This window comes from Clytia hemisphaerica, unplaced genomic scaffold (assembly GCF_902728285.1).
Source record: "Clytia hemisphaerica strain Z4C2 unplaced genomic scaffold, Clytia hemisphaerica genome assembly, whole genome shotgun sequence".
Taxonomy (NCBI): Eukaryota; Metazoa; Cnidaria; class Hydrozoa; order Leptothecata; family Clytiidae; genus Clytia; species Clytia hemisphaerica.
The window spans coordinates 5,142-17,879 of NW_027104437.1; the positions used below are offsets into that span (position 1 = coordinate 5,142).

General features: G+C 36.2%; 1 protein-coding gene across 1 annotated transcript; it reads right to left on the reverse strand.

Moving 5' to 3' along the window:
- Nucleotides 1-1,604: 1,604 nt before the first annotated feature.
- LOC136820790 (delta(3,5)-Delta(2,4)-dienoyl-CoA isomerase, mitochondrial-like) lies at nucleotides 1,605-4,062 on the reverse strand. Its single transcript, XM_067077015.1, has 8 exons — nucleotides 3,980-4,062; nucleotides 3,555-3,678; nucleotides 3,293-3,381; nucleotides 2,849-3,087; nucleotides 2,686-2,756; nucleotides 2,510-2,581; nucleotides 2,264-2,414; nucleotides 1,605-1,837 (listed from the first exon to the last, which is right to left on the reverse strand). Exons 1-8 carry the CDS (start codon nucleotides 4,041-4,043, stop codon nucleotides 1,724-1,726), a joined length of 924 nt encoding a protein of 307 aa, XP_066933116.1. The 5' UTR covers nucleotides 4,044-4,062; the 3' UTR covers nucleotides 1,605-1,723.
- Nucleotides 4,063-12,738: the final 8,676 nt, after the last annotated feature.

The window sequence follows — 12,738 nt, forward strand, 5'->3', positions numbered from 1 at the left end:
ATTTCCAGGAGGGGGGGGGGTAGCTATTCTAAATTACGAGGGATTAAAACACTGATTTTAGTTCGTCCACCCTCGCTTTTAAGTTAAAAAGAATTTTTCCAAGGGTATTTTTGAGAATTTTTGCCAATTTCCAGGGGTTTATCCACACATTTTCAATATCTTAAGGGAACTTATTTTGGCGGGAACTAATTTTGGCGAGCAGCAAAAATCTTTAAAAAATTTAATTTTTGCGGGAAACTAATTTTGGCGAATGACAGCGTAAATCTGTTTCTATTTGCCTTATTTAGGAGCAATTTTGATGAATTTCAGGGGTTATTTAGGCAAGGAAACAAAAAATTTAATTTTGGCAGGAACTTATTTTGGCGAGTGAGCAAATATTTTAATTTTGGCGGGAACTAAATTTGGCGAATTTCGTCTAAATTCGCCCAAATTCGCCAAAATTAGTTCCCGCCAAATAAGTTCCCTTAAGGTAATTCTTTTTGACTTGAAAGATTTGTCCACCCCCGTGTATGACTTTTTTATGGAACAGCCCATTGAGATTCCGATTTATTTATTGTTTATTTCAAATGAGCTGTGTTTCGAAAAGCCTCTTCTTAATGTGACCTTTTGTTGGATGGAGGGAAGAGCTCCAAGTAATATTATTTTGTTTTTTTTTTTAGCTTGTGTTTTCATTCATTTATTTCGGATAGATTCATGAACTAAAAAAGATATATTATTTCAAAAAAACTTTTTATTATATTTATAAGCATGTAAGAATGTAAATGTGGACAATAGAGTAGTGGTGCTTTGGAAAAGACTTGCAGTGAAGAGTTCAAAAAGAACAAGCTAAATGCTTAATGGACCTACCTAATGAGAAAGTTAGATAGCAATAAGGAGAAAAACGGAACAATCCGTTAGAAAATATAATGTTTAGCGAAAAGGCATAACGCGTTAAATTTCATCATTGATTGTTGATGGGGAGAGGAAGGGAGAAGGGAAAAAGATAAGAAAGTTCCGGTTGCAGAAATCAGTTTTATTGACAATCGAATCATGCTTGATGATGGGAATCACTGCTATCAATAATGTTTGTTTATTTAGAGAAAAAACAAAAATGTTAGGAAAAAGTCCAATGAAAATTACAAAAACGGCGATTTCCGGCATATTCAGGCCGGAAAAAATTTTTTCAAAAAATCGAACTCGGTTATTTTGAGCATTCGAATACGCATCTTTCAGCAAAAATCAGAAAAAACTAAGGATGAAAATTCGAAAAAATGTCAAAACAACGGTTTTTCCGGCATATTTCCGGCATTTTCGGCCGGAAAAAATTTTTTCGAAATCGGGTCAGTCACATTTTGGTATTGTCATTTTGCATCAGTGTGCAAAATTTCATAAAAAAAATAAAGTACATGCCGAGAAATTTCAAGATATACGTCTTTCCGCGAAAATAGGTTGTTCCGGTGTTAATACGCATTTTTGAGCAAAAATTGAATACTAAAAATAAAATCTCGAGAAAATGCCAAATAACCAGTCTTTCCGGCATATTTTTTCGAAAATCGGGCTCGTCAGGAATTTGCATCCGCGCTGTCTCTCCAAAAAGTAAAATTTAATGAGAGACGTTATCTATGTACGGTTTGTTTCCATCCTTCCTTAAAAACGATTTTTCAAATCTAATTCAGGGAGAATGCAACAGAAGTCAACATTAGCGTTGTACGATCATTTCCCCCTGTTTCTTATCCTTTTCTGATCATAGTTTTGATGGAGGAAGCATATCGTCAAACGAAGCTGTCTCATTTTGCATGGTAGCCTGTGCCGCTTTCAACATATCTTGTGTCTGAAGCAACCCCATGTTCCACGATGCCTGTAAGAAACGGAAAAAGTTAAAACATACAGGCAGTCAAATCCTAAACATGGTTACTGTTGGATGATATTGGAGAACGGCTAGAACTGAGTACGTATCTTGCGTAGAATTCAAAACCACTTATTTCCCATCTAGCTCGCGCGGTCCGTGCGGTTTTAACACAAACGCTAAATAGAAAGTAACATTTATTTCCAGATTTCAAAAAAACGTACAACGTGGAAATAAAGAAAGCGCTATATTCAAATCTGTCATCTAAAATCCGGCCGAATTTTGTCTGGGAAAGGAATCAGGATTCGCTTTTAGCCATCCGCTTTACTCCATTGATAGAGGCTCGTCGATGTAAATCTTTCGCTATTTGAACGGGCAAATATTAGCATTGCACCGTGAGACATAAAATGTGATGAAAATGATGAAATGAATACTTACAATGTAATCCAGACCTTCATCGACTCCATGATCACGGGCGTAGTTCAACTGTAATTTGGTTGTTTGGACGGCGATAGGGGATTTGGAAGCAATTTGTTTGGCCAGACGAAAAGCGCTCTTCATCATCTCTTCCTTGTCCTTGAAAACACGTCTTAAAGAAAGGAAGGCCAAACGAAGATTAAAGGAAAAACAAGGCTCTTTCCAAGGGTTGAAAGAAGAATTATGGTAATGATACAAAGAGTATACCCGACAAATCCGTTCCTTTGCGCTTCATCTGCATACATTGGACGTGCTGTGTACGCTAATTCACGAATTAAACTGAAGAAAAAAAAAGAAAATCAAAAATTTTAACAGTTAAGAAAATATTGTGTACTTTTTTCGGGCTTGACAAGTATTTGAAAAAATGATGAGACAACAGGTACCTGTGGCTTCCCATGAGCTTTGGCATGCGCTGTAAGGTGCCGATATCTGCAGCCAATGCAAGATCAACTTCCTAAAATAAAGGATGATATGCAGTTTAACATATAAAGAGCTACGTCGAAATTCGGGGGAGTTATTCAATGACATAAAGATTATAATAAAAACCTTGATTTGAAACCAAGCATCATCAGTGGACATGCGGATATCACAAGCACAAATCATATCCACACCACCACCCACACAAGCTGAATGGACAGCCGCTATGACGGGCTGTGGACATTTTTCGATCACTGTTAACGAATCTTGAATCTCTTTGATCATCTTTCGCATGCTAAAGGCTTTTCGACCGACGTCTCCATCAGGAGTGGGCATCAAGCTACTGGCAAAACTCATTACATCCAAACCTATATAAAATGTATAAATGAAATGAAAAAACCATCAGATGTGCAACCAAAAATCTAAATTAAACTTAACAGAGAGGTTTAGATATAGTTTAAAAAAACGTGTTAATTTTTCTTAGCTTCTAAGCAAGATTCACCAACATGAAGCAGTTAAATTTGGATTTGCATCTCCACCGCCAGGACAAGGAGGTTCTTGAAGCTCACGTACCAGCTGTGAAAAGCTTTCCGCTTCCTGACAACACAACAACTCTTGCGTGTGGATCATCTGCAATCTGAGTGAAACATTTTGTCATATCTCTGAAGTAAACAAATTATTAAAACATATTTGAATAGTGGTTAAATCTTCGACAGGACGTTCATTTGCTCTAGCATTATAATGTCAATGTATCTAATGAATGAGTTTAATGGAGAGAGCAATACAATAAACGTTAAATATTCCCAATATAGAGAAAATATTTTAATAAACTGACTTGAAAAATTGTTGGTTCATGGCGTTCCTTTTGTTGGGTCGATTCATCTCCACGTGCAAAACATTTTCTGCTGGCTTGACCACATTCAAAGTCTCAAACTGATAATCGCCACTCATACTTCTGACTATACAATAGACCGGAAAAAGAGGTTAGATACCATTCAACCTTTATTGACAGATGATTTGACCATTTATACAAATTTTTTGAAACCTTTTGAAGTCCTGGGAATATGGGGTATTAATATTATAAAACTAGTGATATTTAGTTCAAGTTTCATGTGGTAGATTTGGCCGTTTTTGGTTAAATATTAAAATGTGTTAACTTCCAATTAATTAGTGCAGTATCTATTGAGTAGATTGTCCAATTACATCAACTAAACATACGTATATTTTTACACTACAATGAAGAAGAGAAGAAAATCAAACCTGATAAACCAATGACCTTCCTTGGTTGTTGTGTTATCAACCTTCTAAGTGAGTTTTTGAACATTATTTATATCTAAAATGAAGATAAATACTTAAAATTTGTGATTTTTTAATAAAAAACAACTTATCCTCAGCCAGTACAAACTAGGTGATTTTTAAAGAATTTGTGTTGTGGTAATTAATTAACAGTTATTCACTGTTGTGATCGTCTAAACGACTATCAAACTTGATCCAAGACATCTGATGTGCTATCAAACAGGTAAACAAGCTTAGGAAAGACCACATATTTAAAAAAAATTTCAGATTTACGAGCATGTAAATTGGAATTATGTTTGAAAACGAGAAATATTTTAGCAATGAACGAATAATAAACCATTTATTTGGACGCAGTCTCATCAAATATGAAAAATATTGGATTCGACTTTGTCCACTTTGTCCAATAACTGCTTAATATTAATAGCCGTAGTCTGTATGTCTGTTTTCTGTATGTCACTTTCGTTTTCGCAAGCAATATTTTGGTTCACGGTAACTTTGTTTTGATTGATAGATCGGATAGAGCTTGGTTTAGACTTTATTCAGCCGTTGTTTTGAAATTTAAGGCCCAGCTACATTTAGTAATTTTAATTAAAACTGCTACTTTCTCTTCATACTTCTATTTTTTGATAAATATCTAAGCATAACAAGTAAAAAAGCAGCTTTGTATTGAAAATATTGGCTTGTAAAGAAAATCCAAGCTATAATTATCGATTGTATTGAATGGGAGAGTTTGGTTCAATAGACCAATGTGATGCCCTAAATGACTACTAGATAGATAGACCTTTCTTCTAATATAACCAGCCAGTGTTAATCGAACTTATCAAACTAATCAAACTTTGAATCAACTGAACACTAATCTTAAATGCAATTGAAAGATTGTGATCCAATAGACCCTTTGTATGGTGTCATCAAAGCGTGCATCCCTCCCTAGAATAGTGGGGGGGGTTTGGTGTTTTGGTTTGAAAATTTCCAGCTGGGATTTTGAAATTTTTAGGTTTTAGAGGTTGGAGAAACAAATTAACGTGGGGATTTAATTTCTTTAGTTGGGACTTTTGGTGTATTCCTTTTAAATGGCCCCCTTGAATAAACGCTCCTCCCTAAAGGAAAAAATAATATTCAACAAACGCCCCTTTGAATAAACGCCTTCCCTTTAGGAGGGGCGTTCACTTGAAACAAGTAGCTGCAAGGAATTATATGGAGGAAAACTTCAATATGAGTTAATAATTGTACTATTACCTTGAAAACGGCCCTGGCCGAAACATGTTGGAAATTTCTAGCATCTAATGGTATTTTTGTCTCGATCCTCCGTCCGATATATAATTGTACTATTTCAGTATATACTCTAAACTCATTTTTACCCATTTTGACATTACTAAAATGATATATTTTAACTGAAAGACAATGAAAAGGCAAAACAAGCTTCTCATTCACTTTATCAAAGTGACCTTTATTGATTATTTATCAAACGCCCCCTCAAATGAACGCCACTCCTAAACCGGAAACTATGTTTCTTTCTATATTTCTCAGCAAAGAAATATCTTTTTCTATCAGTGATTCTGACTTTTCTATATCAGTGATTCTGACCTTCCCATTTATTGCTTTCTCTATAGAAATGTGTAGGGATTGGAAGAGAGATGTCGACATTGAGCCAACTTATGGTATTATCATTTCATGTTTACCTACTGCCTTAAGGTCTATTTGAGGCCAGTTTTTATCCAGACTCTCCAACTTGATACGATGGATGAATTTGTCCAGTTATGACTAATTGATAACCAATCAATAGTCGTTTAGCATGATGCAAAGGTCTTTTGAATAATCCAACATAATTTTTTTAAATGATACTGCCATATAAATATAATTAAGATTTGTCTTTCACAACATAGCTGTTACCTGGGACCTGGGCTAAGATAATTTATCCCCTTTGTATTGGCTGAGGGAAAGTAATGAATGGTGGCCTCTGCCAATAAAAACATGATAAATTATCTTGTCTCTAGGTAACAACTGTGGAGTAATTAGTTATTCAAAAGACCGTCACGTTTGCCAAAACAACTATTGATATCATTTTTTTTAAATGCAGTAGAAGAAATTGGCCGCATCACGATGGAGTGCATGATGTCACCCATGTGGCAGATTACACGTCCTCCTAATTTATTTATCATACTGGGGCGGTGGGTGTTTTGGCAATGGGTGCTCTCTAATTCTCCAATTGAGGTCAGCTATTTTGAAGGGGAAAAAAGTTAAAAAGGGCGTGAATGAAATTTCATTTTGTCATGGTTTCCATACACTCATAAAAAAATTGCGTTCACATCTTTTTTTAATAACGTTTTTGCGTAGACGATATAGCAAATATAGTAAGTATAAGCAGACTGTGTCTTTAATTGGCTCTTTTTGGCTGTTTTCTTTGTTACAACTTTAATTAAGAGGCATTTTTTCAAGTCTGCAACTAAGATCACATAAGTTTTTATTAATTTTCTTGGAGTACCCAATTAGTGCTTTCAAATAAACCAAAAAAACCCATGTTACCTTAAACGCAAATTCCATGGCTGCTTAAAAAAACGCTCCAAAACCCATTTTCAGCCATCTTTCAGCCCAGGACTTTTTTTGGGCCAAATTTCTTTGAGGAAATGTGTTAAGCAGCTTTATGACAGCAAATTTGAGCAATTTTTTAAGAAAGATTTAAAGTAGACTGGGCTCTAGCAGCCCTGAAAGGCAGCTCCAAACTCAAAACGTAGCAAATCCGGCTCAAATTTTTCAGAGTTGCGCCTAATTTGGAGCAAAACCAAAAATTGGATCTGATAGCCTAGACTATGCATTGAAGCAATAATAATAATGACAAAAAATATTTCAAAAAAAATTTGACACAAATCTATATTTGTTTATTTTACTGAGTTATTTGTACTAGTAATAACATGGTTTCAGAGGGTGATTTGGGATTAATAACCCCGAGGTTCATTGAAAACATTTCAAAATAGCCCGAACGTAGTGGGGACTATTTTGAAGTGTTTTCAATGAAACGATGGGTTATTAATCCAAAATCATCCGAGAATACCATGTTATTCTGTGTTAATTATTATATGGTCAAAAAAAGAATTGAAGAACACTCAATCGCTATTCTTTTCGAAACTTATAAAAACATTTATATATATTTAACATATATTATATATCCATCATATATGTCTGATTGAACCACCTTTTTTTTTGCTATTTTGCAACGAGCATTTGCTTTTCAAGATAAGGATGTTCAAAAATTTAAAACGTTTGATGTGAATTGATATCATACCTTATCATCCTGCAACTCTGTTCACCATTTTAAATGAGTTAACAATGACCCAAAAGGGTGCCCTCCTCAAGGAAGAACATTGCGCTGAATACTAAGAGGGCTCGACAACCTATTTTCCCTTCCTATCTTTCACTTTACATTGTTTCTTTTGGCTTTCAGAGACTCAGTTTCTCATTTCTGACTTAGATTATATATGTCAAGCATATATGTGTCGATCATTTGTCAATCAATTTCACCCAAACTTATTATGGCACCAACAGGGCTCGAAATAACGATATTTAGGTGGTCGGACATGTCCGATTGATTTTTAAGTGGGGTCGGACATTCGTCTTTCAACTAAAAAGCAAAAGGTTTCTGTGCGTAGCTAGTACAATGAATCATCTCAGACATTATTGAATTTAATTAATTAATTTTAAAGCCTCCATCTCCAAAAATCATGATCGTGATCATATAAATACTCAAGAATGAAATACTAAATTTCCTAATAAGGAAAATCAAAACAAACAATCGCGATTTATTTGAGTGAAAAGGAAAAAAGCAGGTGCCTTATTTTGTTTTTGTGAGCTTACATAAGAATAAACCGAAAGTGTGTGGAGCCACTTCAATTTTTTTTTTTTCTAAACAATTTTCTTTTAAAAGGTGTTACCTATTAAATGGTAATTCAGTTTGAGTCTGCTAAATTACGTGGGTTACGTGCGTATCGTGGGTCCGTGCCCTTGTGAGTGTTCGTGGGTTAAAATGTCTCGTGGGTTCGTGGGTCAAAATATCTCGTGGGTTCGTGGGTTTGTGGGTCCAAAAAAAATCACGTGGGTTGAAATTGCTTGTGGGTTCGTGGGTTCTTGGGTCAAAATTGCTTGTGGGTCCAAATTTTCCCGTGGGTCCGACAAAAAAGAACAATACTTTCAATTTTCTTACCTTGTGACGCCACCCTAAAACCCTAAAACACTTAATAATGATTCAATTATTTCTTTTGTCAATTTCTTTGCGATTCGCGTGTTTCGATATTTGAAACCCTTGCGCAATTTTACCGTCCGAAGGACCGTATTTCAGCTAAGTTGATAAAGAAGAATTGTTAATGTTATAACCAATAGACATGAATTTTTATAAATACCCAGGAAATGTTTTTATTTTAATAATTATAATGTGAGACCATTCTTTTAAAAATATCTTGTATTTAAATTGTGTGGTAGGAGGAACATGGTAAACCTTAAAGGGAAATAAATATAAGATTCCTCATAGTGACGTTAATTGGGCTATATATATACATCGTTTCTTAAGATCAGCGGTAGAAATATTGATATTAAAATCAGATCAGCTGGAGATGTTTCTTGACATTTTCCATTTCGCTCTTTCTTCTCATAAAAACTATTGAGTTAATTATAGGGTGAGAAGAACGAACAACAATGAGGAACTTTTTCAATTTTAAACTTTTACAATTTTTGCTTTACTATAGGTCGTAGATAGCGTTTTCGACTACTCTAAAAAATACCCGATGACCCATATGAATTTTTATTTTTATTTTTGGAAAATTATCAGAATTTTTGAACCCACAAGAAACTTTGGACCCACGAACCCACGAACCCACAAACCCACGAGTAATTTCAAACCCACGTGATATTTTTTTGGACCCACAAACCCACGGACCCACGAGATATTTTGACCCACGAACCCACGAACCCACGAACCCACGACCCACGCACGCGCATGTAACCCACGTAATTTAGCAGACTCTTCAGTTTTGTGTTTACCAATTTTTTTCATCTTACCGCATTTTTCTATTAACAATTATGAGTCATCTTTACTTAAATGAAAATACACCTGACAGACTGCAATTACTTCCAAATCCATATACTTCAAGTTTAATACAAGCTTCTGATAGAATTTCACATTGATACCCTACCATCGCCCCTAAAAGGGCTGATACGCAGCGCATACCTACGTTTAGTCACTAGGTACGAGTGCCCCTAAAGGGGCCTTCAACCCCAGCCCAGGCACGTCCATCCCTTATAAATTAATATAATTATGAATCCCAATATTTGAATTGGCTTGATGTCCAATCCATCGATTGGATGTTATTGGTTAGTGATTGATTACAAAAAGTTATCAACTGTATCGATAGTGTAACGAAAAATAAGTGAACAAACTTACAGCTTTAGTTCTTACTGGTTCTTGAGACAGTGCGATGCATGTATCTTTCTCTTTGAAGAATTATTTTTAAAACTTTTTGGTTGCTTTTTTCAAAGTCCAAAGTTCGCAAAATCGAAAATGAAAGTGTACTCATTCTTTCCTGTACATAGTGATTGGGGCAACGGCGATATCCGAGCAGGTCCTGATTACTGTATGTATAGCAAAAACTAATTTATCATTTCATATAGGCTATTTAGCCGAAAATCGATAAAAACCTTGATTTCTGACGAAATATAAATAGTCGCGTCTTCTCTAAGGAATGGGTAAGGAATACATGGTTTCTCATTGTCAGAGAAATGCTCAGAACAAATTTTGACTTTTTGGATCAATTTTGGTTTAGGAAATATTACACTTTTTGGTACTGCACATGCGTGTGCATGCGCAGGGTAAGAAAATCGGGCTTTTTGTCAATCCAGCAGAACTTCATTATCAGAAAATTAGCCTATAATCGGTTAGTTAGCCGATGGATAGTAAATTTATTCATATTTCTGTTTCCAAAATTGAATGTTATATCAGTCTAAGTGAAAAATATTTTTTTGGCTTTGGGCAATGAAGTTAGCCTATCATAGGCTAATTTGAAGGTGTTCTTGACTGATAACTGTCCAGTTAACATCTCCGTTTTATTTACTTAGTTTGCCCGGGGGTGGTACTTACTTTGTCTGTCAAGAAGGGTCACAAATTGAAAAAGAAATTGGACAAAAAGTTGGAACCTCTAATTAGCGAACACCATTGACCATTCCGACACCATTAGGGAATTGGATTATTGTCCGCTAATTAGAGGTGTCCGCCTTTTGGAGGGGTTTGAGTTTCAGGCTCAAATTTCGAAATTAAACCGTACTAGGGGGTCACAAAATGAAATTATGGTTTTAGGCATTTCCCTAAGGACATAGGAACATGAAAAGACTCGAGAAAAATACTAAAAATAACAAAGTCAACTTCAGGGTTGGGAAAGAGCTTGAAGAGCTGTAAGAGCTATAATCGTTACTTCCATTATCTAAAAAAATGCTTGATGTTTTTTGTTTTTGTGCCGGGGGGGCATCCGAGGGTCGAAATTCCCGAAAATCCCGTTAAATTTTCGGCAAATCCCGAATCCCGTGACTTTGTCACTAAATCCCGACCCGTTTACAATTTGTATTTCAAGACACAATATTGATAATGGATCGTAAATTATCTGAGGTTCGGTTTATTTACCTCCCGGGGGGTAATACCATTGTCGAGCCGACGGGGGGTGCGTCCGCTGAGGTTTCGAAAATGGACCCTACGTGGGACTCGAAATTTGCGAAGAAAGTGGACCGTGAGGACTGAATTCTAAATTTCTACGTTATTCCCCAAATTCCCAAAAAAAAGGGCACCTACGAGGGATGATTTTTCTAGTTTTGGTGGATGTTGCGACCTACCCTGGGACTTGTGGATGTTAAAAAGTTACCCTGACAGCGGAGCTCCACGTCCCTTTTGGCCCTAGTACCCCCCCACCCGGGTTAAGTTACTACTTCCCGCTTACAAAAGGCATCTTAAAAAAAAGAGAGAAAAGAGCGGCCGTACCTCGAATTTTTTTGAGCATAGATTCTGGTCGTGTACTTGAAGAAAGCTTAACTCTGTAGTGATTTTCTTGTGCAGTGTGACTATAAGCCTGTAGTGTTTGATGACGTCATAAAAGCCCCCAAGAAGCCTAAACAGTGAAGCGCTTCCCCGGTTAACGTAGCACCGAGGCGAGAGAAAATATGCGCGCAGAGCAAATTTTTTGTAAAAAACGACTTAACATTAGCAAAATAGGTCATAAGCAAAACTCCGGGGTGACAACCATAATACGTTGGCTAAGGGATATGAGGCACACCAATTGTTGCACCTAAGTAATTTTTTGGCATTTCTTCACTCTCGCTTGCTAAAACTTCTCGGTTGTTTCGAAATTACTTTCCAAAACTGCAGAATATTGATTAATCATTTACGCAACTTAGAAATTAATGTAATTTAAATTTTTTTAAGAGTTGTTTTTTTAAGATGCAAGGTAGCTTCGCTTGATGCTCGCTAGAAAGGTTAAAAATGACAATGAATTTTGTTTTGGAAAGACTGTGTAGACGACTCTGAATTTTAAGTAATTTTAAGCTGACAAGATATTCCAAATTCATCATCTTCGGTTTGGGAAACCAGGCACAACTGCCCTAACCCTCAGACGGCTGATAACGTACTATTATACGCAACGGCGATCTTCATCAATCGGATTGAAATCGGAGTCAAAATTCTTGTTGTTTAGTCAGGTTAGGATTGGACTTAGTAAAAGGCTTTCTTTTTCGTTAATCCGTTAGAAGGGAAATACAGTACATCTGTGAAAGTTCCAAGTTTGACTAACACTTTCCTATCGCGGAATTATCTTGATTCATTAGAGGGATCTTAACCAGATGAGACGGATAGAGGGATCTCTCAAAACGAAAGTGCTCCAGAACCTTGTCAAACAGTCTGATGTATCAAAAAACTGTTTCTCTACGTTTACCTCCTAGGAGGAGACTTAATATAACCAAATTAATTTTTTATGAGCGCAACTTAAGGAGATACAAAGCAAATTAGACAAAATAATCCCGATTTTAACAAAACGTCAATGAAAGATCACTGTGACGGTCTGGAAAAGGGCTGTTTACCGCCTTACAATCAAATTATCATAGCTCAGGAGCCACTGTGGTTTTTCAGATAAATGTCTGTTCTTTAGGAAGCTGAGACCTAGAGCTGGTCAACGGTGTCCAAAGTTTTTTCCCTAGAACCAAGTTTTAGAGCCAAAATTCCCATTTTGAAGCGTAATTTTGTCCTGAAAGGAAAAAAATGTGGAAAAGAAGTGTAATTTCAAAAAGCAGTGTGCCGTTTTTTTAAAATCAAGACTTGTCTGAGTTCAACGTCGAAGAGTCGAAACATCGTGAAGAAGGAGGCGCAAACTGTTTGCGCCGACGGGAGAAATTTTCAATTTTTGACTCTGATTTGCTTAAAAACGACCACATTTCAACGGAGCGTTGGCCAAGTAATGTCGGTTCTGCGAAACGAAAGTCTGAAGCATGGAATGTAAAAATTCGCTTTTCCGTACAAAAACGTGGAAATGCCATCTAGCCCCTATCCCTAGTGGCTCAAGCCCTGGAAAACTACACGAACGTTCATCCCCATTGGAAAGTAACACTGAAGTTACTTTCCCCACTGAGTCCTGAGGCTTTAAGCAATGGGAAGTGAAATGCCTCCCACCCTTTACAATCAAGAAAAAATGTTCCCTCCCAATACC